Source organism: Poecilia mexicana, unplaced genomic scaffold (assembly GCF_051168715.1).
Source record: "Poecilia mexicana isolate PSO_F unplaced genomic scaffold, ASM5116871v1 scaffold_20, whole genome shotgun sequence".
Taxonomy (NCBI): domain Eukaryota; kingdom Metazoa; phylum Chordata; class Actinopteri; order Cyprinodontiformes; family Poeciliidae; genus Poecilia; species Poecilia mexicana.
In genome coordinates, this window is record NW_028263389.1 from 6,631,316 (window position 1) to 6,658,908 (window position 27,593).

Below are 27,593 nucleotides of genomic sequence, written 5' to 3' on the forward strand. Positions count from 1 at the left end.
AAGCCAAAGTCATTTTGAAAAGACCATTTTGATTAGACAAACAACCTTTTCACAATGCATATTCTATTTTACTGAACAAGACTGTATATATGTTAAAAAAATATATATATGTTTTGAGTTGGAACTGTCCACTTAATGAAAGAAATTGTTTGTGTGGCTATTGCAAAAATAAATAAATACATTCTTAGAACAGTTATAAGGGCTGTTGCGTTAAGAATAATGTCCCTCATTGTCTTTAATCACAGATAACTATATTTGTAATTATGAATCTTTCAGCTTTTTGAATAAATAATAAATAATTATCAACTGTCTGTTGCATTGACTTAATTATACCAGATGAAATATAATTTGCTGTTAGGGTTTGCGCCACTTCCACCTGCTAACAGATGAAGCCTATATGTTAATATTAAAAACAGCCTAAACAGCCAAACCTATGAGAATACAAAAAACTTTGCTCTGGTAATATGACCAATAAGACAAAATAAAACTAAAATGTAACAAATCATTGACAATATTATTAACTTTATGAGGGAGAGGTTGATATATCTGTCAGCCTTGTCCTGTCCAAGGATGAGAGGTGCAAATTGGAATCCATGTAAGAGGATTTCTTCTGTGGACCTCAACATGCCACTTGAGGAGCTCCTTGAATGTCGAGCATTCACACCTCGGGTTTAGCTGTGACCTCACTTAACGCCAACCCTCAAAAGCGTCTGCATGGAGCTCAGCTGTCTTCACGTTAAACGCTTATAACAGCTAGGTTTGGGGAAAGCGTGTTCATTTATAGAGGCTAGATTTTTATCTAGTTTCTTACAGCCACTATCATTTCCAAGTTGGTTTGGCAGTTAAACAAGATTGATCAGTTTGATTGGCCTAGCTGGTGCTGTATGCAAGTGAAAAATAAGAAAATAACAGAAATAAGCTAGAAAAGTCATGTTTTGGCAGAGCAGCGTGAGTTTGGGGAGAGTTGAGGACTGTGACTGACTGAAAACGAAGAAAGCTTTGTGAAGGTTCGATGAACGTTTGGGAAATGTCCACTTAATGTTCCCGTAAAGTCAGCTGTAACCTACAGCTAGTATCTCCAATGCTCATAAAAGGTTTCTTCTTAGGTTTCAGTAGCTTCTAGAGGCTAAAATTTACTGAAAGCATTTGCTAAAGGCTAAAAGTAATCTTTGAAAAATGTTTGTTAGAGAAATGTTGGTTGATTGCTCAAAGAATGTTTCCTGAATGATCGTTTTCCCTGAAAGTGATTGTCAGTAATGACTGTCAGGAAACATTCTCTAAATACTAACCATTGTTCCCCAAACGTTTCCTTGCTGAAGCAGACTAAAAAAAAAAAAAAAAAAAAAAGCAACCAAGCTAGCTTGTCCATGTTGAAATTCAGTCTAAAGCCCCCTGCAGAATTCCCCAGGCGGATTATTCATTCAACATTACAGGAAAGTTTGAAGTATCCTTCAGTGAAAGATCTTCAACAATTAATCAGATGAAACCAAACTGTCAATTTAACATATAGTCGGCGCTCCCAAAATGTCTTTATTTTTACCCCCAAAATGAAATAGTAGCACTTTTTTTGTTTGTTTGTTTTACTTCTTGTCTTGAGGAAAACTTTTCATAACAGACCATTTTTGTTAAAGGTCAGTGGCTCATGTTCTTAGTTAAAGAAGTAAATTTCCACCAACTATTTTCTAGAAAAAAAACTTGGACATTTCTGACTTTCAAAAGTCAATTTTGGGAGCTCAGAAATTTATGGGTTTTTTTTTGTTTGTTTGTTTTTTGGTGGAAATTTCCATCCAAATCTACAATGGCGCTAAGACGTCAGAGTTATCACAAACAGGTCAGATTATTTTAAGGGAGTAGTTTCCAGTGACCAGCAGTCCATTCAATATTTACAAACTATTTTTTTGCCGGTTTTTTTTTGTCTTCCTCTACATTTAAACAGACACATTCATGTTCTCATAACGATAAAGTCTGAATTCAGCGCTTGTTTTTATTAAACCAGTTTTAATTTACATAAAATCAGAATTAACTGCATCACACTCCATCATTGAACAGATCAGCCAGTGTTGTCAGACATAATTATATTCAAGCCAAGTTAATTAATGATAAGAACTAGAGTATAAGTGTTAGACTTGTTGAGTGCAACATACAGAGAAATAAAAAAAAAAGTCATCAACAAACTTGCATTTCTTTAACTTCAAAGTCCAAATTAAACCCCCCATTTCCTTATCCTTCACATACGAAGAAAAATAATCAGTCGGTTCGCTCCAGCAAAATCTGCAAAACAGATTTACCTGCTTTCAATCATCCTGCCTGCGATATTTCTTTCCCACAAGACAGATTAAACACCATACTTTTCCTGTCTCAAACCTGCAAAGTCGTCAGTATTTAACACTATTTTAAAAATATAAAATTCACTGTGTTCATGGCAGATACCTTTACTGAATCTATAAGCTTTATGCAAAAACCAGAAACAGGAAGGAAGGGAAAAAAAGAAGGCTTTGTAACAAAGAAAATAAGGAAGGACGTAATGAAGGATAAGAGGTAGAAAAAGATGAAATGAAGGAAAGAAGAAATGAGGGGAGTGTACAAGGAAGAAGGTAAGAAAAAGGTAGGAAAAAAGAAAGCAGATGAGGGCAAAGGAGAGGAGGAAACAAGGAAAAAAGAGCACATTTAGGCAATGGAAAAGCAAGTTAAATCTGAAAATATATTTTTTTCTCGACACTTTTCCAGACCAGGAAAATAATAAAATCAAATTCCAGACTTTTCCAGACTGGGTTGGAGCCCAGTCTGGAAAACAGGGAATGAATGAGGGGTTAATTTGGAGCTCAGGGGCCCTCTTCAGCTCCCCAACATGGAGCATGCTCATTGGGCCCTTTTTCCCAAAAAGACAACTTTTCTGTCTCCAGTAAAGGCCAATATACATACGCCTATAAACATGATCAACACCTCTACTGCGGTTTGTTTGTATCCGTGTAGCATCAGCTGACGCTACTCATCTAGAAGTATCAAGTCGGAGGAAATGCAGAGAAAACGAGCCCTTCTGTGATTCCAAACATGCAGACAGGAATGTTTCATGGTTGACATCCGGGATAAACAGAAGGCTTACACGGATCCAATCCAGCTTCATAATTAAGACTCAAAGTGTCAGGATAAATTATTGATTAAACTTAACGACGACATAAATAGTATAAATAGTTCTAGCTCCAGGCCAGACTTTGCTGCCATCTTTACTGAGACGTTTTTGATCAGAATGTGTGATTTATGTTCACAGGCCCATCCCCCTAAACTTGAAGACTTTGGTCGGATTAACTCATTCATGTTACAAAGCAGAATATTCAAAGTGCTCTTCTCTCGTCGCCACGCTACATAGCAGACTGGATCGCTCCGGCCACCGAGTCTGGCATTAAAAAACAAAACTCAGATGCCCCAAAGAAATTAAAACCTAAGAGTATTTACAATGTTTTTTTTGTTGTTGTTTTTCCTGTTACAGCTGCTGTTCCCCATCAGGCTCCAGTGCCAGATCGGAGAGTTAACCCACAAGTTATAAAAAACAAACAAAAAAAAAAAATTAACCTTGATTCTTCTACACTTCTGAGCGCTTTTTGTCTTCTCACCCACATCAAATGCATAAAAAAATAGGAACAGTAACAAATGACTGCCGCCTGCAGCCGGAGGATGCAGCCTCTACCACAGACACACAGTCACAGAGGTGTAGCTGAATGCTGGTGTGTCTCATGACAGAAAATGAAGAGCTTCCTGGATGTGTGTGGATGTTGTTAATGTTCAGAAGTAAATCTAAGTGTTCGAAAAAAAGAAAGAAAAAAACGGAGAGATGTGAAGTCTGAGGCAGCTCAAGCAGTCTGTCTGCGTCTGGAATGACAAAGAGTGTGATATGTTAGGAAGCATAAAGTCCGTTACAGCCCTTTTCATCTCCAGTCGTCCTCCGGTTTGTCTCCATATTGCTACGTCTCTCTCCCTCTCCTCCTGCGAACAAACACGAAAGACGGGCATCTGTTTGCGTGGCGGCGCTGCGGCAGCCTTCTCTTTTATGTCTCTGGGTTTGGGGTGGCTAGCAGCGGCACGTTGTCCCTCCGCCTCCGGCCCAGCGGGGGGCGCCGGTACTGCTCCCCGTCGCCCAGCGTCTGAGGCAGCGGCTTCCTCTTGCTCTCGGGCAGCAGCAGGATGGAGAGCACGGCCAGGAGCGCCAGGGACGAGTAGATGACGTGGTGCAGGAAGTAGCCGTAGTGGTTCCGCAGGTCCATGATCGGGGAGCTGAGGCGGCCCACGCAGCCCAGGGCGAGCACCACGCCCACGCCGGTGCCCCTGGACACACACCAACACACACACTCATCCTCAACGCCTTCATTTTGGATCAATGTTTTATTTTTTTTTGACAGATTGAAGCAGAGGTCTGACTCTATATAACTTTAACAAAAAATGGTAAAGAAGTCATTGATGATTTTAAATATGGCTATGATAATAAATTTAGGTTTTGGCTATTTTTTGTTGTCATTTCAAGAAATAATAGCAATGAATTTCCACAATGACACTAAACCTACTAGGGATTTTTTTTTTTACCCATTTTTCCACAAGTTTCCACAAATAACATGTAAAAACTCAAAAGTAGCAAAAAAGGAGTTTCTTAAAAAAAACAATCTTAAGTGGAAATTTTTCAAAAAATACAAGTTGCTTTTCTTCAATTTGTCATGTGACATTATTGGCTCTAACTGAAGTTTAGCTGCATACACCTGGGTGGACAAGATGACACAGTAAGTGTTCAATACTTTTAGGATTTCCTGTAATCCACACAGGTTTGTATATCTTGCTTCTATTTGCTAAACGCCAGAAAACTTAGCGAGAACACTTTTTTTAGAGATTGTTTGAAACGTGTGTCTTTGTATTCTGAAAATATCTGAATTAGTTCAATTGCCCTGTATTACAGAACCGTGTAGTTTGAACATCAAGGACTTTAAATAGAAATCCAGCACTTTCTAAACTTTGAAAACACCTAATTGAAATTCAAGCATTTTTATACTGGTCCCTATTGACACGACATATCCTCTGCTCCCTCGTGACTTACTGCATTTCTAATGCTCCTAGCTTGGAAAGTGTTCTGCCAGTGTGCTTGTTACCTGATGACGGTGGGCATGATCTCTGCGGTGAAGAGGATGCAGAGCGATGCAGTGGCTTGGGAGGAGAAAAGACCCAGCACTGAGAAAACCGTGATGGCCGTCTCACTGAGATCTGTGATGGAGGAGAAGAGAAAGTGTTGACAACGTGAAGGTGATGCGTCTCATGCGATTGAATCGACTCGGTCAGCTCGACTTCCTTCAGCTTGTAAAGGAGCAAAGACCCACCCAGCAGTCTAATCAGAACCTTGTTCGCTGTTGATGAGTGATTAAAGCGCAGCCTCTGACACGGCTTTGACTTTGCTCTCACTGCAGTGTCCTACATAAACCAGGAGATGTGTTATTTACCAGCCACCAGGGGGAGACAGAGATTCTGAAATGTGCGTTTCCACAATGTGATGGAAAAACAATGTGTATAGTTTGGACTTTTCCACGAACCAAGCAGACTGGTGTGCTGTTTATCGTTTTCATAATGGATGAAGTTCAGTTTGATCTTGCAGGTGAATGTGGGCTAAAATGAAATCTCCATCATTAGAGGTAGGACTTTAATCCCAACATAAGCCTCATTTAATCATTCCCTAGCAGCAGGAGATGAAAAGATCCTGTTTCCACCTTGTTGGACTATTAATAGTCTCTCCTGTTTGAGTGTAGATTTATGCAAAATAACAATTATTAAAAAAAAAGAAAACAAGACAAAGCCCCTCGCTGCCCTCTAAAAGCCAGCTTACACTCCATGAGTCCCAGGAGAATCAAAGAGGCCAGGCCCGTCGTCGTCATGAATAGGAGCAGGATGCCACGACGACCGCACCTGTCCACCGTCGCCCAGAGCAGCACCCAGGCCCCGCCCCCCGCGCTCACGGACAGCAGGTACGTCCAGTAGAAGCTGGGGGCGGTGCCTCTGACGTCACCACGGAAAGAGCTGTAGCAGTGACTAATGCCGTGAGAGATGAATCTGAGGAGAGAGGACGGGGGGGGGGGGATGAAGAGTGAGCGTCCACGCAGGTTTAGAGTCCATCACAAGGCTGCAGGGATGACATACGAGACTGCAGCACGCCTGTACACAAAGCGCTGCGCTGACACAAAACACTGTCCCGGCACTAAATTAGTGCGGGGTGACTTACGAGGTGAAGCCGAGGACGCAGATGTTCTTCCAGATGTTCTTGCTGTGGAAAAGTTCGGGGAAGGACAGGTGGGGGCGGGAGGAGGGGGCCGGCTCCGAGTCCAGCTCTGCGGAACAACGGGACCAAAACCATCAAAGTTCAACCGTACTGTACAACCCCTGCCTTCCTAAAATACACGCCAAAGCTACAAAAATTTTACCGATTTAGAAAGGGGAAAATGTTTTTTTTTTTTAAACTGATAAATATTTAAGGACTGTCAGCTTTCTGTTGAAGTAAACCCAGTCTGTTGCACCGAGTCACTGATTTAATAGGAAAAATTCCTGGATGAGCATTTGGTAGTTTAATCAAAGTGCTTTACAATGGGTGAAATAAGATAAAACAGGGGGAAAAAAATAAGAAATAGACTACAGTAAAAAGATAATAAAAACGTCACATTACGGAGTATTAATTGTTCTGTGAATAACTGATTTCATTGCGGCATTAACTTTTCAGCAATTAGTCAAACCAATGATGCACATGGCGACAGTGGAAAGGAAAATGCCTTTTTAACAGGAAGAACCTTATGCAGAATAATTATGCTGCACAGCATGAGTGTACTTATTCTACTTTTAGAAATGTCACTGATAGAAAAATGTCTCTGTCATGTTGGAAGTGACTCTGGTTTTGAGTGCTGTGCATGTTTCCACTAATAATTTATAGACATCATTTTTAGTTCAAATCAGGGTTCCTACACATTTTATACATTAAAATGTCCCACTTCTCTCAAATACAAAGAGTTCTCACATATATTTAGACAATTTTTCATGTTTGTATACAAAGATTTGTTGTGAATTAATGGCAGAGATTTCTTTAGCACAGCTACTGTGGCATAGTTATACCACTAATTCTTCTTAAACACATATTTATTCAACAAGGATCCTATTAGAAAAAATAAAAATAAAAAATAAAACTACCTACATTTCGATCTTTTGTATGTATTTTTATTTTTTTTTGCCATTTCTTATGTCATATGCTAGACAAAACATGAATCTGACTCCATCTTTGTTTTAGGAAACACACAGGGCTAAACTAATTTCCTCATGCCGCACAAATCAAAAAGCCGTTTCACTTGTTTGAGTTACCAAAACATAACTCCCATATATAATTACTGACAATACAGTTTATTCCCATCTACTAAGACAACAAAGCAATGAGGTTTGTGGAGGATAAGAACGATAAAGTCAGAGCTAAGCTAACAAAACAGAAGCAATAATGGAAACATCTGCTTCTATCCTGTAAACATGTTTATATGTAAATAAAGCCTGACTTAGGTTGTCTTCAACAGCAGCAGTATGTCATTATGGCTCATTATAGCTGCATTTTAAGGCAGGAAGCAAATGCGTTTAGCAAATCCTTGATTATAACTTAGCATGCAGTAAACATTCACTGCATGTTTACATAAAAAATATCTAAAACATCATTTAACTGGTTCTGTTTTAAACATAAAATTAGCAACTATTCCTGCATCTGTGAATGTGACACTGATTATTAAAATTTTGACAATGTTATCTATGACATGTATTAATGTGATTATGTAGCAAAGCCTCAGACAAATATATAAAATAAACCTCCATTATATTAGGCTTATTTCTGGCAGTCTGGTTTTTGTGGAAAAGAAGGCATAAAAAGGTGATATTAGTCAGGCATTCTGCTTGGACAGCCTGCAGCTGAACCGTCCACACAGCTGAATTTGTCATTTTGCATAAATAGAGGAATAATGTAGCAGCTGTAAGGAAGCAGAAACAATTTGCAGAGAAGCCAAACAGCAGATCTCAGATCAAAACTCCTGGACTTTTCTCTGGCATCATCTCACTAAAACAACTTTAAACCATACAGACTTTCATTTTGAAATCATAACTTAAAAATGCCACATTCAGTAATAAATGTAAATACTTTGAAATAAGTGGATACAGAAATCGCACAAAACCAATATTTATACACCTAATTGTTTTGAATCTTAATGAATCGATGGAGTAAAATATATTAAAATGTAAAAGAGTGCTTTTTATTTTCAAACGAAACTATATTTGTAAAAAGGAAAAGAAAATATGTATGGTTTAATAAAAACGTTACACTACTAAGAACAATCTTGACAGTGAGATAACACAATCAAAAGCTCTTTCTGCATTTAAAAGAAATCTGAACATTATTATGATGAAGCTATAAGCCGTTGAATAAGCTGATATTTTGTTGTGTATTTTCGATGCATTTCAAATAAGTCTGAAATAGTCTTCTGAGTTCAATAGCTAACCTTCTCTTTGTGTGAATAGGGAGCAGATATTAGAAGTACATACTTCTTTCTTCTCTTTTTCATTCCCGATGCCTTTTAGCTTCTCATATTTATTGAGTGAATGAAATGAAATAAAATGAAAAGTGAAATGGTGCGTAAACTGAACACGGGCTCACATCACCAGACTCCGAGGCGAGTTTGTAAACAAACCTGTGAAGCTCTCGTCGTCCCTCAGGTCTCTGTTGGAGTTCCTCCTCTCGCTGAACGCGTTCATGTCCGCGGATCGCTCCGACAGGAGGAGCCAGCGAGGGGACTCTGGGAACACACCGGGAACGCTGCAGCAGGGGGAAACCCAACACATAATCACCCTTCAGCCTCAAACGGAATTATTTGAAAGCCGGGGAGCTTTTGCGCCACCGATTTATTCCATGAGCCAAAGAAATAAACAAGTCAGCAAGTGGTGCAAATCTTTAATCCTTTCTTATTAAAAATTTGAGGATTATTGCCGCAAATCTGCCGATAATCTCGTTTAATTTGGTTAGGAGGAGCGGCGAGGGCTTGCTGGAAACTTGGCCCGTTGAATGAAGTGGTCCTAATGTGTCTTGACGCGAGCAAGGAGTAGATCGATACAACCTGACAGAGCTTTCTGCGAGCCAGCTGGCCGTAGGACACGGGTCCTTTTAATACAGACTCAACGATTTATCAATTTGGGCGAGCGGTCATACCCGTAGCTGAGGAAGAGCGTCAGAGGGGCCGCCCCGGCTCCCAGCAGGCCCCTCCAGGACTGGCAGCCGAGGGCCACGGCCAGCAGCAGCAGCTCCCCCGCCACAGTCATGAACCCGGCCAGCATGGTCGCCACAAGCCTGAGCGACGGCTCGCACAGCTCCAGACCTGCCGAGCGAGAAAACATCACTTTCCGCTGCTCTGAGATGCTTATTTTTTCCACACGGTTCACTTTTTGACTTACAAATGCGTCCCACTCTCTGTGCGTGTTAAACCAGCCGAGTAATTGCACGCTGATATTTACAAATTCGGTCTTTTGACGCCAGTTCCGAGCGCCAATTAAAAGCTAATTATGGAGATTTAACTAGGTGAGTCTGAGCCGACACACCAGTCTGAGCCGGATGAAAGCATTCACTGCTACAAACAGGCAAACATGAGGATGCCATTTTTTGTTTGTTTGACTGTGTAAAAAAAAAATTTTAATTAATAATAATAAAAGTATTCACACCCATTGAACTGTTTCCCTTTTTGTCACTTTGTAACCACAAACTTTATGGGGATTTGATGTGGTGCATTCGTACGAAGCAGGACAAAGCTGTGGAATGTAAGGGAAGGATTCGTTGCTTTCACTGATTTTTATTAGAAAAAATCTGAGAAGTGCGGCATGCTTTTACATTTTTTTGTAGACTCTCCCTTTTGTTGCATCAAGTCATTGATCAGCTGTACACATCAATTAAAGTGGATCAGACGAGTTTATTCCCATCAATTTAAAAGCTGTGCCACATATTCTAATTGTATTCAGGTCTGGACTTTGACTGGGCCATTCTAATTCATGCTTTAATGTAAACCAAGTGATGGGAGTTTGACTGAACTTCAGTGTCATGTATTTTTGCAGGATTGTCCTGCATTTAGCTCCAAGCATTTCCTCATCAGCTTCAACCAGCTTCTCTATCCTTGCTGAAGAAGCATTCCCACAGCATGATACTCCCACCTTAAATAGGATGTCTTATGGCTTTCTTTTTGTATTGTTGCTTTTTCTTGTTGCCATGTCGACAAATTCTCCCACCTAAGCTCTGGATATCTGCAGCTCCTCTAGAGTTACCTTGCCAGCTTAGGTGGACCGCTGTAGCTTGCTAGGTGCCATTTGATTTTATGATAGGAGAGTAAAAAGGGCCAAATACAAATGCATGCCACACGTTTCAGATTTTTTTTTTTTTTTTAGGAAAAGATTAGGAAAACCCATGTATAGATGTCCTTCCAATTCATAACTATGCACTACATGCCACATTATGTTGGTCTATGATCTAAAATCTCCCAAAAATTCAGGTTGGAGTGTAACAAAATATGGAGTAGTTTTAAAAAGTATTACATCAAGAGTAAATGAAACTTTAACCATGGCTGGTGAGATGGATTAATTATGCTCTAGTTAGCAATTATTTACATGTCACAAGTCTCCATAGCTTATTAAGCCTCATAAATTTGTGACGTTTTCAGAGTTTTTACAACCAGTCCCAAAAGCAGTTCCCATTAAACAGAAAAAAGCCTCCTGCTGCTGTCAACAAATAAAAAAACCATAGTGAGAGCCACTGGATTATTAGCTTTTTGTATGTAGAAATGCATGTCTGGCTGCGTATGACTTGGATGATACGTCAACAACTGGGTATACTTACGGGCGATGTACAGAGTTAGGTAGACCCCTGCGCTGGCAGCAGCCAGGCAGAAGCGCATGACGATGAAGATGGAAGGGTACGGGGAGACGCACACCAGCACCCCAAACACCACCGACAGAGTCAGAGAGATCAGCAGGGTCTTGGACCTGCCCAGCCTGCAGAACCACGGAGACACAAAGCTGCAGCTGAGACACGTAACTACTAACATAGTTAAACCTTTAATGTTGGGGAACAAAACAGCTCATATTTGTGTACTGAGCTGATTTAAGTGAGAACTGTTTATCCTCAAGACAAATACCTTCTTGAAAACTAAAGAAGGAGAACTAGTCAACCCTGACTATAAATCATTGTGATAATTTGCCGATGTTTCGCTGATTTGCGGTTTGGCACCTTCTTGCTCCTGTTGTAGGCTCTGCGTTGGGAGCCCTGAGGAGGCAGCATTAAATTACTGGCCTTAACAAACGCACGCAACGCTCAGCTGGTCAGGAAATGAATGAGGGCTATTAGCTGATTGAAATGACATCATCGCTCTCCCAGCTTAGCTCTCCCAGTGACACAGTGGATGCAGGCCAGCAGTGCATTGTGGGAGTGTGGGTGGAGCTTAAAAAAAAAAAAAAAGTCAGCCACAGCTGGTGACTTTTTAGGGCTAATTGCTTCGTCTCACATCGGTGAGGTTTACTTTAGTACTTTAGTAAACATCACATTCCAGTTTCTTACAGTAATTAAAATAAAGAGGAAAGAACTTGAAGTCCATGATTTGTGCTGTTTTAATCACAAGCTCTAATGAAAATAATTTCAGATTTGCTGTGGCACATGACAGGATAAATGTAAGGAGAGGGAAAATTTATGCAAGTTTATTTATTTATTTTTTTTTAAATATTCCAACCAGCTTCCCATCAAATCCGACCAGCATCCATGCAGCATGATTCTGCCACCACCAAGTTTTACAAAAGGTTTGGCAAACTAAACCAAAAGTATTCCCTCGCCTTCCTTCACTTGTACATGAACTTGAATGACGCAAGAAACAAAGAATGAGAAAGAGAGAAAGAAAGTAAAAAGAGAATGGAAAAAAAATATCAAAGAAACAAAGGTCCAATTGTCTTTAAAAGAAATAAGCTACACATCCGAATAAATGGATGTGAGAGAATGTTGTTAAGTTTACCTGTCAGCTGTGTAGCCCAGGCTGAGGCATCCAGTCAGGACGCCCAGGATGAAGCACACCTCCTCCACCGGAACCAGCCAGTACTGGCCGCACACCAGATCCCACTGGAAAGACGGAGAGAGAGGTCTGTCAGAGACGATCTGCTTGAGTCAGGACCAGTATTTATGATTTTTTTTTTTAAGAAAGGTCAGATTCAATAAGCATCAAGAGTCTCAAGAGATGGATACACCATATAAACAGAAAGCTGTAGTTGATGACTAAGAGGTAAAACATCAGTGAAATCAAACTGAATGCAGGTCTGGAGTTCAACAAAAGAAGGATTAACACCCACTGAGCAAATACAGGAGGCTCTGATTCTTTTATGTAATGTAAAGGTAAATAACTGTGCTGAAAGTGCAGTGTGGTCACATACGAGCAGAGATAGAAAGTCGAAGCACATTTGTTTAATACACCAGGTTTCTGCTCTCGGTTCAGTTTCATCTCCCCAAATTGATCCATTGATTGACAGCTGAGCTCTGCTGGAGGATGGGGGGGAGCTAACACGGTTCTGATGATCCGGTCTATAGGGAGTTCGAGGAGAGGGCTAAACATTAAGAGGCCTCGCATGACTGGAAACCGTGTGGCGCAACAGAAAAAGGCCCGTCACATAATACCAGTTGTCCTGTTGCCGAGTAACGACATCACAACGGTGGACGCTGGGACAAAGGGCGGCGCGACGTCGCATGTCTCTCATGCGCCTGGAATGCTTTGCACGACAAGAGCGGAGCGGGAATGAGCACAAACGAGTTCAGAGACTCCCCCGACTGGTTTGGCGGGAGCAGACAGAAACCTGCAGTCAGGCATGAAGCTGCCACATCCGAGCCTGTTTGGCTCAATGTGGATGACTCCCAAAACAAAGAATCACCGAGTCGGCTTTAGTTTACTTTTGCTTCTCTTCATATTTATGTAATTTCATCTCAGCATGAATTCATTTGTTCTGTGAAGGCCTCAGTTTGTTAAAGAGAAACAACAACATCATGAAGACCACGATGCTGTCACAATAAATGCCATCTCGAGGCATCAAGATTTACTATAATTACATTTTTCTCTTAGGTTTGGCACACCAAGTTAAAATGAAATCAAAGGTTAAACAATGTTCAGACAGGACAGAGTTATGCGGAAGTGCAGTTATTTTCTCACACGTAATATGTCAGCACAAGGTGAGTGGGACTTTGAATAAAGCCAAATGAATCCAAGTCAGCCTTAACTTAACAGCCTGTACTGTGTGGAAACAGGCGATACTTATTGATCTGGAGCTGATCGGGAGCTTGTCCCGTCTTACTTTAAACACACTGCTACCCGCCTCAGCACAGTGAAGCAAGCTGCACAGGAAGGAGGAAAAGATCTCACACACACACAAACACACAGAGACAGCAAAGCATCCTGTCTGTAAACCTGAGTGTGAACACTGTTTTAACAACACGGATGCTTTTGCATCCAAATGCGTCCCTTGGCAGCGCTTGGAGAATCTTCCGTTTGCTGCAGTGGTGTGGGTGGATCACCAGCACACTGCCCTCATACCGTGGACTGGAGGACTGGGTGGGGTTCCTTACAGCAGCATGGTCAGAAATGGAAAAACGGAGTGATGGGCAGAGGGCACGGACACCGACTGTGCTGCGTGGTGCAGATGCAGCAGAAATGTATGAAGAATTGTTCACAAACGGGGAGCAACAGAGATCTGCACAACGTATTTGGGAAAGAAGCAGCTGTAATTACAGTTAGTTTCAGGAGAGAGGTCGGCTGAAAGGTTGGAGACACAAAGCCGTGTCCTTGAGGTTTAGGTGCTCAGAGCTGGGAAGCAAAAATGATTAACGCTGCACATAACAGGTCACAGAGGAAAGCTGTTAAATAAACTATTTACCCTGCATGCTTTCATTTTACTTAATGCCTCAGTTTCCATTTATATCAGCGCAGCAGCTCTCCCTCTGTAATCAGGATCGTCTTCTACAATAATGGAAATTCTCATCTTGGACATTCCAAAGATGCTCCTTCAAATTCTTCTTTGCACAACGATCTAAATAAAGCTGAACTGCTGTTAAGACTATCCACATTATATTCTTGTGCTTTAGTGTTACCAAAGTAACACAGAACAGGACCTAAACTCAGTTTGTTGTAAAAAAAAAAAAAAAGGCATTCCTATTTATTTGTAGCACGTTTTGTTGAAGTATGTGGTTGTGTGTTTTTTATTTTTTTTATCACTCTAATCTGCTTTAAAGCCAACAGAAAAGCCACCTTGTTAAGTTGTATGCTATTATGGGCAAACAATGAAATGAGCTAAATTAAATATGAGCTTTCGTAAAAGCTCTGAACTGTGCAAAAGAGCACTTTGCACTTCAGCAAATCTTAAACAAACTGAACAGCCTGATGGTTTTTATCCTATTCAAACAGTGAAATGCTAAATGATCTCCTCTGCTTTCTAAGGCAAGCCATTTTAGCATTTACTGGTCAAAACCGTTTTGCAAACAGCAGCAGCTTGCTATACAAGAAACGTTTCAGATATATTTACCATAATTTATCCAAGATTCTGAGATATTTTAAGCTTATTTCTCACAAGCAGCAATAATTCAAGGCATCTTAAAATGAAATTTCAACTTGCAAAAATGTAATTCTTGATATCATTAGAGGTGTTTTTTTATTATTAACACAAGTCACATCTTTATTAAACTTTGTTTAGCTTATCCAAATGACTGAGACTTTGAGTTTTCTACATGTTCTTAGGTAAAGGAAAATGATTTGCATGAAACAGGTGGCTGATTTTAAAGACAGTGACTGCACACACTCACCTTTGTTCCCTTGCTCTGTGTATGTTTCAGTAAATTAGAATCAATAACTTATACAACATTTATCAATTTAAGAAAAAAAAAAATCATTCCACACCATGGAGGAAGTCTGCTTGGGAACCAAAAGGACGTAAGGAATTTCCCTGATTTTTGATAAATGACAGAGCCAAAGTCAGAGGAAGATTTTCACAATAAATAAATCTTGCGCTAAAAAAAAAACACAGCAAACTGCTTTTCGCCGTTTAGGAAGAACCGAAGCTCTGCGCATTTATTTTTTATTATTGTACTTCAAATGAATGGGAGCCAAAGGCTGTCTGGAATGTTTTGTATGTCGTCCTGTTTAAACAAGACCAGGACCAGAACCAGAACCAAACACTGAGAAGCAATGTTGAGTTCCTATGCTCCTCTAATCAGGAACAAACTTCCAGAAAACTACAAACCAGCCGAAACACTGAATTCCTTTAAATCAAGGTTAAAAACCTTGATAGATATTAGATATTCAATGCTGTATACGTTTGATGATTTTGATGATGGCCTTTGATAGAATGTGATGTTTATTGCTTGTTTCATAAATGGCGACTGCATGATGTTTTTACGATGTAGCGCTCTTTGAACTGCCTTGTTGCTGAAATGTGCTACATAAATAAACATGACTTGACCTTGCAGCCTGGAAAACACTAATGTTCCTGTGTTGCGGCACAAGAGATTTATCCGGTTGTCCCTTGAGGTCAAATAAGTTTGTGAAGCTGAATCAAAGTTTAGCACAACGCTGCAGAAAGTGAAGCTGCAAGCTCAGCAGGACTCTGCAGTAGAGACGAGCGGAAACGAAAAAAAAAAAAAGGTTTCTCAGCATTTAAGCCCCAAGTACTAACTAAAAGAAAAGACTGACAGTTGAGCAGCTAGGCTGAAGCGTTACCTCGGTGACGATGTTGTTCTTCAGCCCCTCCGTCACGTTGTAGTCCCACCCGGACTCGCAGTCCACCACGGCCGACTGGCTGCCGTTGGCGTACTGCTTGCACTGGGACGGGCTCCCGGTCTCCCCGGGCCGCGCGCCCTTCTCCCAGGGCAGGGAGGCGTTCAGCGCCTCCAGCGAGGGCGACGGGCCCGGCAGGCGGCAGTGGTGGGGCGGCGAGAGTGTGATGAGGGGGTCAGAGGAGAGCAGGAAGGCCAGGAAGAGGTTAGGGAGGATGGAGAGCGCGATCAGCACGCGCTGCTTCTTCCTGCCCAGAGCCAGCACCATCACCTCGCCCGTGGGAGGCAGCGAGGGGGGGGCCGGGATGGAGGAGGAGGACGGGGCAGGGGACGAGGGAGCGGGGGACGAGGGCAGGGACGGGGGAGGCGCCGGACATGGGGAGGGGGAGACGAGGGGAGGCGAGTCAGGGGAGGTCATCGTTTGTCGTTAAGGTCGGAGGTCCTCAGGCAGAATGGGAGGCGGAGCTCTGGGAGAGAAACAGATCACACAGTTATAAGTAACAACAGCAAGAAACCTAAGAAAAGTCTGTTTCTACCACTGAAAGCAGCAGATGTTTACAGGACAAGGAGCATCTTGAAAAGAACTCAAACTTTTTCACATTTTTATAATTACAAGCACAAACGCTGGTTGGCATTTTACGTGCTCCGAGAAGTGGAATTTACAAACAACTGTTTGGACTTGGGGCTGGACGATGTGACTGGATAAACTTATCACGATAGAAGTGTTGACACTTGTCAATATCAATAGTTGTGTTTTATTTTAAATATCTGAAATACTGCCAAGCTTGTTGCGTGTTCTTCCCTGTTTTATTCAGTTTTCACTCCACGTTTGTTTATTTTTTAGCAGCTACGAGGCAGAGTGACAAACCCCAAACTGCTGCTGCACGAGTCACTCAACAGGTTGTTGCTAGGTAACCAATGAGCGAGTGAGTTGACACTACCCAGCTAGCATAGCAGTGAGAGGCTGAGCAGCTAAAGTCTGTCTTCTGCCTACATCTTCCAGAACGTTGTGCGATTCTGGATAGGAGTTCAGTCAATATTCTACATACTGAATATTTTATCAGACATATTATCTTTCGATATTGATCTATTGCAATACATATTGTTAATAATTTATTGTCCAGCCCTCTTTGGGGTACATTTATATTTCTGCAAATAATTCAATGTCAAATTAAAGCAATACAACAAGTGAAAATATTCTGAGAGGTCATGTTTTTCTTAAGTACTATAGTAGAAAAGTTTTACTCCCTGTTTAGATCTTTTTCACACCAACTTAGACTTTATTAAGCCTCACTGAAATGTTTTAAACCTGTATTTGCAAACAAAATATTGTTTTGTTTTAAATATTTGGAGCATTTCCTACTTTTATGTGCTTGTTGTTATAGTCTTAAACTTTGTTTCTTTTTTGCTACTAGCACTGTGCTGTTCCTTGCGCCTCTGCTATATATCGTGTGTTTGTTTAACAGTAATTTTAAAAAAATGAGCAGCCATGTATGTTGCAAATAAAAGTAGATTGTTCATTTCCCATAATGCATTTTATTCCAGATGCAATCAGACCTCACTTCTCTGAGTTTCTGTTTTCACACTAAAAAAGAAGAGAGAGAATCTTGTTCAAAACCTCACTGAAAACTCCTCCATTTACTAATGTGAGCAATTTGTCCTTTTGAAGGTAAAACGTGTTCATTTGTTTGATATATTTCTTAAGTTATGATGTTGCTTATTTTGTTTTCTCTCTAACCTGGACCATATTTTTTACGTCACATCCAACACACAAGGTCACAGATTAAACAAAACCTGCAAAATGCATCGACTGATCCTGTCAGTGGCGTAAAAAGTGGGTTTAGGGGCGCTGTGCTAGAGCGGGCGCCAAACCACGGCATAAAAAATATATTTACAGTGACGTTTTCTGTATTTAACAGCTGTTTGAGCGTGTCTAAATGATGCAATCCGTAACTCAGTCACGCCTTTTCTGTCTCCGCATACACTTCTGACAGTACAAAGTTCCTGTCCTGCTACATACCACACTGTCACTGAAAATACCATTGCAGAATCAAAACCATGAGATGGCACTCTCGGCTAACTTTCAGCTAAATACCTAAATAAAGCCTTATTGTGACTTATTATTAGCATGCTGTGTGCTTTCGGAGAATAGGGAGCTCTGATCTGGCATTGGGACAGCTTTTCTGTCCACATGGGGCTCCTTCAGGAGTTGCCGTGTTTTCTTTCCACAGAGCCAGGAAGTCTAACAGAAAAGGAATCCCACAGGGTTACATAAGAGCTTTTTTTTTTTTTTTTTTTTTTTTTACAGGAGGTTGGAGGGGAAAGGACGTGGAAGGAATGTAACACACGGGGACAAGCTGGCTGGCCTCTGAAAACAGAGAGCAGCAGTGATGAAGGGGCCACTGTCGAGACACCTGCCCCGGAAAGCTAAACCACAACAAACAGATGCTATTACATCTGCCTGGTGCCTAAGATAAATACGCACCTTTCACTTACCGTTTATCAAAAGGCTGTTAAAGGAGGGCCAGAAAGAGCCAGTTGTTTCTTCCAAACACCCATGACATTGCGGGTTGAGTCAGAGTTTCACCGCATTCACCGTTTCTCAGCTGCGCCTCGGTGCCAACCTGCGTTTTCTAATAACAGAGCAGACATTTCTGTCCTGGAGAAGAAGGGCTTCGGTTTCTGGTGTCCTCCGGGGGCTTCCTTTGATTCAGGCAAGGGCGCTGGACCGATGTCAGTCCGGAGCTCAGCTAAAGCTCCGCCGCTTTGACATGTGATGCTCCCCGCCGCCGGGGGGGATGCTCGCTGGACTCTCCGCTCCTGAGTCCAGCCGTCACCGCTCCCTAGTTCAGTGTGGCTGTGTCAGTCCAAGTTTCGGAGAGCCGACATTACGACAGGAGCCAAAATAAATCACCCATGAATGTCTGCGACATCACCTTAAAAAGAAACGCGTCGCCTGGCGGACAAAAAGCGGATGGAAAACTGCGGAGAAGCCGCCTGTTTAAAGGGAGCAGCTCCACCGGCGGCGGAACACTTCGAGAAAAATCGGCTAAAACCGTGGAAACAGCGTCTCGTCGTAATACCGCTGCCAAAGATCGTGTGTGGTGAACTGAGGATTCACTCTGTGGGAGGGGGGGGGGAAAAAGGTTCAGCAAGAGGCAACACTTAAATAAATATAGACATTAATAAATGCTAAATACTCCAAAAATACATGTGGTAAAATCTAATACCTGTAAAAGCCTAAATAATTTGTTAGATTTCTATACTTCAAAAAGTTATTTTTCTCCAAATCTTGACATATCTATCTGTTGACAAAACATATTAATACTTAATTTATATTTCCCTAAACTAAAGTACCTTGTTTTATATACCTTTAACTTATTAATGTTTTGTCACCTAACGACACACTTCTCTACGTATTTTATTGGGTTATTATGTGATAGAGCAGTAGAAAGTAATCCATAACTATGAGATGGAAAAACAGTGCACAGTTGCTTTATTTTTTCACAAATAATAATCTAAGTGTGGCATGCCTCTGTATTCAGCCCCTATTAATACTCAGTACTGTGCTGCAACCACAACTGTAAGCCTTTTGCAGGTATATTCTAGCAGCATATACAACTAAGGGAGAGAAAGAAGAAGAAAAATTAGCTAAATTGCTAAAGCTCAGTCAGATTGCCTGGGAAAAAAGCGGACATCAATTTTCAAGTCTTGCCAGAGATTTGTGAGTTCACCTTAATTCAGAACTTGACTTTGACTGAGCCATTCTAATACAAAATAAAGATTTGATTTAAACCATCTAGCTGTAGGTTTACTGCTACACTTTACGTTCACTTCACTCTTAAGTCCTCCAACAGTTATCTTCATCACTGTTGTTTTACATAAGAATTTAATTTGAGAATTAGAATATATTCAGATATTAACATGAAGGTGACAAAGGGGGGGGGGATAGCTTTCACTACCAACAGAAATAAAACATGTCCTTCGTAGAACCTTAAAGCAGTTTAGTTAATGATAAATGCTAAAGCACAGTACTTCTGAAACATTTATTTGCTTTCCAGAAAATAATCAAATTATAAAATTGATGTCTGTTTGAAATTTCAACAGATATACAAAACCTGACTTTCCTTCAAGAAAGAACATTTCAACACAATGAGAAGATTTTCATATATTTCCCAGAAAGAAAGAAAAAAGCAGCAGCCGAGTTAGAGTGTTGTCGTGCAGCACATCGGTGGGTGTCAGAGTATGACATCTGTTTATCTGTGCTCTTTACCCTTTCGCTTGTCTGCCACAGGGTGGCGCCATAAATCAGGGATCTACAAGTGACACGTCAAACGCGCCTTTACGCTTTTGACCTTTGCATGGTAAGACTTGGGAGAATGGCGTTTTATCCATGTGTGCCTGATACCTGCATCTTAAAGCAAGACAATAAGATCATCACTATCAGCAGGTTACTCCTGCAGTGCATTAAATGTTTGAAACTTTGTCTTTAGATTAGTTTGAAACATCTCACCTGCTGTTTTAAGTCTCAGTGGATGACCCATAACATTGTTTGTTCCACTGGGGCATGGACCACATGGCCATTAAAGCAGAATGCACTTTGAATTGCCTTGTTGCTGAAAATGTGCTTTATAAATAAAATTACCTTACCTTACAGAATTAATGCGTTTTCCTCATTCAGGCTCCGTATTTCAGTTGACGAAACGCATTTTTTAAATGTCTAAAATCAAAGATAACACATCGTCGGTGGTCATCTAACTTCTCATTTCCCCCCTGATATAAAATGAAGACACTTTTTTTTTTTTTTTATCAATATCACATCTCAGAGCGGAGCTCCATCGGTGGGGTGGCAGTGGGGTTCACGTGGTGCGCTGTTGTTGTTGAGTAACTTGGTAGGGATTAGGTGAAATACAGGCTTTCTTAACTCTGTGGAGATGTTGCAGTCCTGGGACCACATATTGCCCCACATGACGCTGCGGGACATTTCAACAGACACGGTCACACAAGAAGTTTTTATTTGCATGAGGGACTTGTCAGACTGAAAAAAAAAAAAAAGAAAAGAGACTTTGTTGCACTTTCACTCTCCATTTACACAAATTTTCACAAGCAAGTGTCTGCTTTTTATTTTGTTGCTGCAAAAAAAAAAAATGTCTGGAAAATGTCTGAGTTTTTTGCTTTGCTCCTCGAGTGGTGCATACAGGAAGTGTTACAGCATTTCTTAGAATCTCTGTGTCAGTACGTTTCTTATTATTTTTGATGCGCTATAATCTCAAGCGTTGAAATTAACTGTCGAGGTCCGGCCGAGGCGTTTATGCTGGGTTGATAGGCAGTCCCGTTAGTTTTTTGTTTTTTTTGCATGTCGTAAAATTGCAAACTAAGAGATCTTTTTAACTTTAACAAATGTGAAAACGTGTTATTTTACTTGGGCATACTCGCTATCAAATATCTTATCAGAAATGTTTTTTGCTTTTATAAAAAAAATTTTTAAAAAAACCTCTTGTGGTCTCACACAACAAAAGGTATCAACACGAAACTGCTAGTGTTTCATTTTGACAATCCTGTGGGAAAAAACACACTTAAAGAGGACTTCTGCCTTTGTTCTTGTTCTGTTTTTGTTTTGTTTGTTTTTCATCATGTTTTAGATAATGAAACTAATTTTGATATCTCAAAAAGACAACCTTACTTGTTAAATAAACCTTCTGTAATTCTGTGCCTTCGTCTTGTCAAGCCACAGAATATTTTTCATTAAAGTCTTGAGAATCGTCCAAAAAAAAAAAGGCAAACAATTGAAATGGAGTTGCTTTTTTTGGGGGGAGGGCGAGGGGGCACGATAAATGATATTAGAATTAGCTTGATAATATAGGTGTGACAAAAAAAAAAATAGCAGATGAGGGGTGGAATACTTTTTCACAACTTGCTATGTCGCCTGAAATTCATATTACCATATTCCAATCAGAAATCTACAAGATTACACTAAATAAATAAATCAAATGTTTGGCTTGATGCCCTCCACCCCTTCCGTCTGGGTCCTATCTCTGTGTCCCTTCATTACCATCACAGCCACAGGAAGGCCCTGACAGCCCCAAACACTGATATTATCTCTGCACTCCTCATCTCTGTCCTCCACTGTGTCGAAATCTTGCCCATCCCACAAAGGGAAACCGCTGGGGCACAACGGTCCATGGCATGACGTCCGTTTCTGTGGGTAGAGGGTTTATGGGAAATAGCGCGGCTGGTGTGCACCTTGACGAAGGATGCTGTTGAGGGGGTGGGGAGAGTGGAATCAATGACAGCGTCAACACAACATGTTGATTCGTTTTCACAAGTTTCTGCAGTTGTTTAAGTCACATATTCCAATTTGCTGCTGTTTTGGAAATGTTTTTAAGATAAATTAGTGTAATCCGGCCTTTAATTTGTGCGTCACAAGAAAACAAAACAAAGATCTCCTATTGGGAAGAAAAATATTAATAATTTGACCTTTTTTTTTGTTGTTTTTTACAAGAATTACTGCACAATTGCAAACCAGATTCCACAACAACAATCTGGTGAAATTACGTCAAGAGAATCCCATCACGGTGGTCACAAATCAAATATTTATGGACGGAGGCACTTAGATTTTTAGATTTCATCGCCTTCACTACAAACCACAGGGGGTTGTGTAACTCTGTTGAGCAACAACGCTTCACAATCAGCCCTGACGAACCTTCGAATGTCAGGTAAAAATAATTAGGCAATGGTTATAAAGTAGAAGTCGGATAACAAATCAGTCTGCGAGACACAGTGGAAAAGTTTTTGAAGACTCTAACAGCGTTAAAGTTGAGGTCCTCAACGTCGCTGTGGTTCTGAACAGCTCCGTCTCTTCATATCTGATTTTAAAACCAGTAAAACAACTCCTTTTATATGTATTTTTTAATGTATCACAAAAGAGGCATTTCTTCCTATGTTGCATCTTCTTTAAGTAATTTAACCATCATAATATATAAAAAAAAGATATACATTTTCAACTAAAAATGCTGTTTTCATTTACCTAACTTAAACCTTTAACAGTTAGTGTGTGATATTTGCACATTTATAGCTCAGCAATACTGTTTAGCGAACACTTTGGGTTTATTTTACCTTTTTATGCAAACATAAACCTACTACCACACACACAAAGGAACATAAACACACCCAAAAAGAGATTATATGTCCTTTATCACGTGTCTAAAAGGGACCATATGCCACATAAGCTATTTTTCAGTGAGTTATGTTTAATACATGATTGAAAATAGCATTAATTATAGTTTGTTACAAGTTGGTGTTATTTTATTTTAGTTTAGCTTTTTAACCCTTATCTATGTGTATTTTTAAAACATATAGGGGCAAGGATATTTACATGTTCTACAGAAAAATAACTGACAAAGTTTTATCTTGATTGGCGGCTAACTGCTAGCTAGTTAGCACAAGCTAAAATTGTTATTTAAAGGATAAATTTTCCCTATTAGGCAACATATCATGAAATACTTAAATTTATTATACAAAAACATTTTGGGGGAATTAATATTTACTTGTTCAAGAAGCTAGTCTTAACTGAAGTTAAAAAAAAAATAAAATCAGTAGCCTTATGTGGCAAAAACTCAACTTTTATGACCTGGAAGTTATCAAAGCATATAAAAGTACCTCTTAAATTAAAGATGTCGCCATTTACGACCTAATTTAAATTAGAACATAGTTTAATTTTAAGGAAACAAATGTGTCATGACACACAAGAAACCTCTGCTGTGTTTATTTCCTAGCTCTGAGCATACATGCTTCTGCAAGAGTTAGCTAGTTAGCAAACGCTGAGAAATTCTCATTTTAATCATAAACTGAAAGATGTAATCAGTTACGAATTGGACATCAACGTATTCACTTTCTAAATTAGATTTTTAAAAACTTTTAGGAGCGGAAATATTTACCTGTTCAATCAAGCGTCAGCTAAAGTCAACAAACCTTCATATTCATCAGAAGCTACACCTAAGGTAAAGCTTGACTGTAAGTTCACGATTTGTCAGAGCTCAGATTTTCTTTTGCAGTCTGTTTTTCCATATTTACATTGTTAACCTCAGCTAAAAATAGACTGGTAACGTATAGGCTATAAACAGCGTGGGTTCAGCTGCTTACGAAGATACCTACCTGAGGATATTTAAAAAAATTAAAATAAAAAATAAATTCAGAGACAGACTTGAATTCTGAATAAAAGAGGCTTTATTTCAAGCAAGCCCGTCACGGATCACACGCCATCTTGGGAAAAGTTTCGTTTTTAAAGTAAAACTGCGAAAGTAATCTTCAAAGAAGCCATGAACACGGGTTCGATTCCAGATCGCACCAGTTCAGTATCATTTTTTATTTATTTTTGCTTATTTTTGCCTTCCCCACCACGTAGCTTCAACTTTGGCACATTTACCCCGCTTCGCTATCTTTAGGCATGATCAGTCTTTCTTTACGTTGCCAGTTTTGACCCTTTCAGCATATAACTTTGGGAGAGGAATGTACTCTGAGCCCAAAGTGAGGCCTCACGATTCTATTGTGATAAAATGTGCCACTAACACTGGTTAGCAAAAGCAGGTAAAAATGCCATTTCAGATGATAAAGTTAATTAAGATGGGATTGCAATGCTTGCAAATGTAGAAAATCCTCAGGTTTCATTTTTGCTTAAACAGAATTTATGTTTCAAAATCCTTACCTAGTGACAGAAAGCTAATAAAAAAAGTTGCCAATTAAAATCGATGAGTTAGAAGAGACACTTATGTGGAATCAAAACTGAACTAGAGTTTATTAATTCTGAGCCATCCTCCTATTAAAGTTAAAAAGTCAAACTCAAGTCTGTTTTCAGAAACTCTTCTGTTATCCAAATCTATGAGCTTTCAATTCAGTTGATAAATTACATAGTGCGAACGCTTTGTGAAATATTACAGCACAGTGAAGAAGGCTCTTTTCATTTTCTTAGTTTTTCGTCTTGTGAGCGCAGTAAGAAAAATTGGGCAGACATGGCAAGTTACGTTACACAAAGAGATGCATTAAAATGAGAAGGGTGGTGGACATAACCTCTGTGTGGTTGCTAGGTCACTTTGAGTTAGTTCTGCTTTTTTTCTTCTTTTTTTTCTGCCGTTATGCAACTTCAACAAACACACATTTTAAACCTATGCTAAAGACAATCTTTCCACTTCCCAAAATCACAAATGTTAGTGTAAAACAGACTCTTTTTTTCAGTCTTTCGGACATTTGTGCCTAATCCTGACAGGCAGCTCTGACACCCGCGAGACCTGCTGGGGGGGGTGCAAAAAGGTCAAATAGCAGACTCCTGCGGCGTGCCGTCTTCGCCTCCCTGCAGGTGCCGCTGTGACAGGATGTGTTTCAGAGTGTCCAGCTCCTGGGTGAGCTGTCCTATCTTCATCTGCAGCTTCTGGTTCTCCTCCTGCAGCTGCAGGGCCCTCTGCTGGGTCAGCAGGATCCTCCTACGGGCCTTGTCCCGGCTCTTCCTCACCGCGACGTTGTTCCTCTCGCGCCGAAGGCGGTACTCCGCGCTGTCCTTGCTGATGCTTCTCTTGGTCACCGGGGCTCTGGGCAGCAGGAAGGGCGAGAAGTCCTGGGTGGAGAAACGGGAACGGGTGTTTGAGCAGCAGCGCTTCTGTTAGACGTCACGCACCCCACAAACGCAACGTGCTGGACTCACCTGCTGAGCACCGGCGTGGCTCTGGTGGTGGTTCAAACTCCCCGAGTTGGGATTGCTGCTGAGGCAGGACGTGTTGTAGGACAGGTAGGGCAGTCCCATCATCTGCTCGGCTACTCTCTCGTCAGTGACCCCCCTGATGATCCCCGTGTGAGACTGGCCGTACGAGATCATGTCCATCTGAGACATCTGACTGGACTGTGCGGCCTGGTTGGAGGCGACGGGATTCAGGGGCTGACTGTGAGGCTGACCTGGATACGAACTCACCCACTCCTGGATGACAGACGACACTCTGGAATCTGACATCTGCGGGCGGCGTTTGATGGGCAGAATTAGATTAGGCCCCATGCTTTTTTGTTCTTGAATTACTTCAGTCAAAATAGTCGAGTTCAGGCACGTTCTTTGAGCTTTAGTTTAATTTTTTTTTTTCCCCCAGAATCTGATTAGCTCTCGTGCTACAAATTCAGCAATTTGTAAACAACCAGAAATGTAACGGATTAATACAAGTGCCGTTAAACAACTTCACGTTTCAAAAAATTTAAAAAAGACAATGAAATTCATCTTCAGAAAGCAGAACTAAAACCTACCAAGTCGCTTTTTGTGCGCCTTTGCTGCATGACTTTTTATTTTCATCTTATAATATATTTGTATTTTTCTTTTTTCAAAATGGAGGAAGGAAAAGTTTTAGGCTGTTAAAAAAATATTAAAACCATAAAACTGGGCACATGGGAGATGGATTTACCTCATACTTGTTTTTATTCATGTCAAAAAAATATATATTGTTACTATTAAGATATTAACTTTTTCATGATATGCTTTATTGATATATATTTGATTTAAAAAAAACAGCAAGTAGCATTTTAAAGCCTGTCTTGGGGCATTTTTAGATTAGATTTACATTGAATGTAAAATGTAACATTTTTAAAAACTGGCAATCAAATGTAGAAGCTACTTTTTACATTTGACATGTGAAACATCTTCCAAAGTGAATTTTATCATTATTCTCAATTTCTTTTTTCAACATCAAACACTAAAGTACAACAGAAAACGGTGAATCCCTAAATCTAATATTCACACAGCAACCTTCTGAGTCAGTTTTACCATCGAACAATGGTTCCCATAGAAGTTCCTGAATATATACAGTTTTTATTAATTTGTGACCGTTTACTCCTTTTCTTTTAAACCCTGAAATCCTCATTAAGTTATTTGGACTTTTCGACAAAAATAGGTTGTGACTTACCATGACTCTTCCTCAAACTCTGCAGCTCTCCTCAGACGGTGCAAGCCGCAATGACTTTAAGGCAGGACACCGAGAGGCAGGTACCCCTCTGATGATCACATCAGCACTTCCTCTCTCTCTCTCTTTCTCTGTCACTTTCTCAGTCGCTAACTGCTACACATTTATCCTTTTTAGGAAGATGCATCAACTTACATTCATACGTTCCTCTGAAATCCCAAAAGAAAAACTCAACACTGAGTCACCCACCGCAGCCAGGATCCCTGAATTACCATTTTGCCTCATTAGCATCTCTGGAGGACAGGTGGTTATCAAGTTCAGCAGTTATCCCAGAGGCCTGAACTGTGAGGCAACACATCCAGGATGTCTTTATCTGATCAGCCCCAATTAACCCTGACAGTGGAGATTCTCACACTGACTTGGTAAGTCGTCCCAGGTTGCCAGATGAGAGCTGATTTGTGACAAACAACCTACGTAAAGCAGTCGTAGATGAGTAGCTCTATTTTGAAATCCCCCCCCCAAAATTGACTTTGACGTTTGTAATTAATTTGTAGGCGATTTTGTCTGAGTGATATTAGGTGTGGGGGGGAAAAGTACAGCATGGGTGTCAAACTCCAGTCCTGGAGTTCCACTGCCCTGCAATTTTTAGATGTTCCTCTGCTGCACCCCACCTGAATAGGATAATTAGGTCATTAGCAAGGCTCTTGGGAACTTTATCTACACAAGAAGGAGGTAATTAAGCCATTTCATTCCAGAGTTTTGTACCTGTGGCACATCTAAAAACTACAAGACACCGGCCCTTA

The 27,593-nt window shown here is 40.5% G+C and overlaps 2 protein-coding genes across 2 annotated transcripts; both read right to left on the minus strand.

Moving 5' to 3' along the window:
- Positions 1-1,964: 1,964 nt before the first annotated feature.
- Positions 1,965-18,959, minus strand: slc22a17 (solute carrier family 22 member 17). The gene is made up of 10 exons (XM_014975345.2): positions 18,359-18,959; positions 15,807-16,329; positions 12,072-12,175; positions 10,910-11,064; positions 9,242-9,407; positions 8,727-8,851; positions 6,248-6,353; positions 5,855-6,078; positions 5,130-5,241; positions 1,965-4,320 (listed from the first exon to the last, which is right to left on the minus strand). Exons 2-10 carry the CDS (start codon positions 16,278-16,280, stop codon positions 4,044-4,046), a joined length of 1,743 nt encoding a protein of 580 aa, XP_014830831.1. The 5' UTR covers positions 16,281-16,329; positions 18,359-18,959; the 3' UTR covers positions 1,965-4,043.
- A 5,111-nt stretch (positions 18,960-24,070) lies between these two features.
- On the minus strand, positions 24,071-27,271 carry cebp1 (CCAAT/enhancer binding protein (C/EBP) 1). Its single transcript, XM_014969412.2, has 3 exons — positions 26,794-27,271; positions 25,557-25,859; positions 24,071-25,469 (listed from the first exon to the last, which is right to left on the minus strand). Exons 1-3 carry the CDS (start codon positions 26,794-26,796, stop codon positions 25,170-25,172), a joined length of 606 nt encoding a protein of 201 aa, XP_014824898.1. The 5' UTR covers positions 26,797-27,271; the 3' UTR covers positions 24,071-25,169.
- Between the last annotated feature and the right edge of the window lie 322 nt (positions 27,272-27,593).

Bases quoted from the DNA above. Each gene is read 5' to 3' on its own strand.
- cebp1 (XM_014969412.2), bottom strand. The intron at 25,470-25,556 runs GTGAGTCCAGCA...TTCTCCACCCAG, and splicing joins GCCACGCCGGTGCTCAGCAG to GACTTCTCGCCCTTCCTGCT.
- slc22a17 (XM_014975345.2), bottom strand. From the start codon at position 16,280: ATGACCTCCCCTGACTCGCCTCCCCTCGTCTCCCCCTCCCCATGTCCG. The intron at 9,408-10,909 runs GTAAGTATACCC...CTCGCTCGGCAG, and splicing joins CCTAACTCTGTACATCGCCC to GTCTGGAGCTGTGCGAGCCG. The intron at 8,852-9,241 runs GTATGACCGCTC...CCCCTGCTGCAG, and splicing joins ACGCTCTTCCTCAGCTACGG to CGTTCCCGGTGTGTTCCCAG.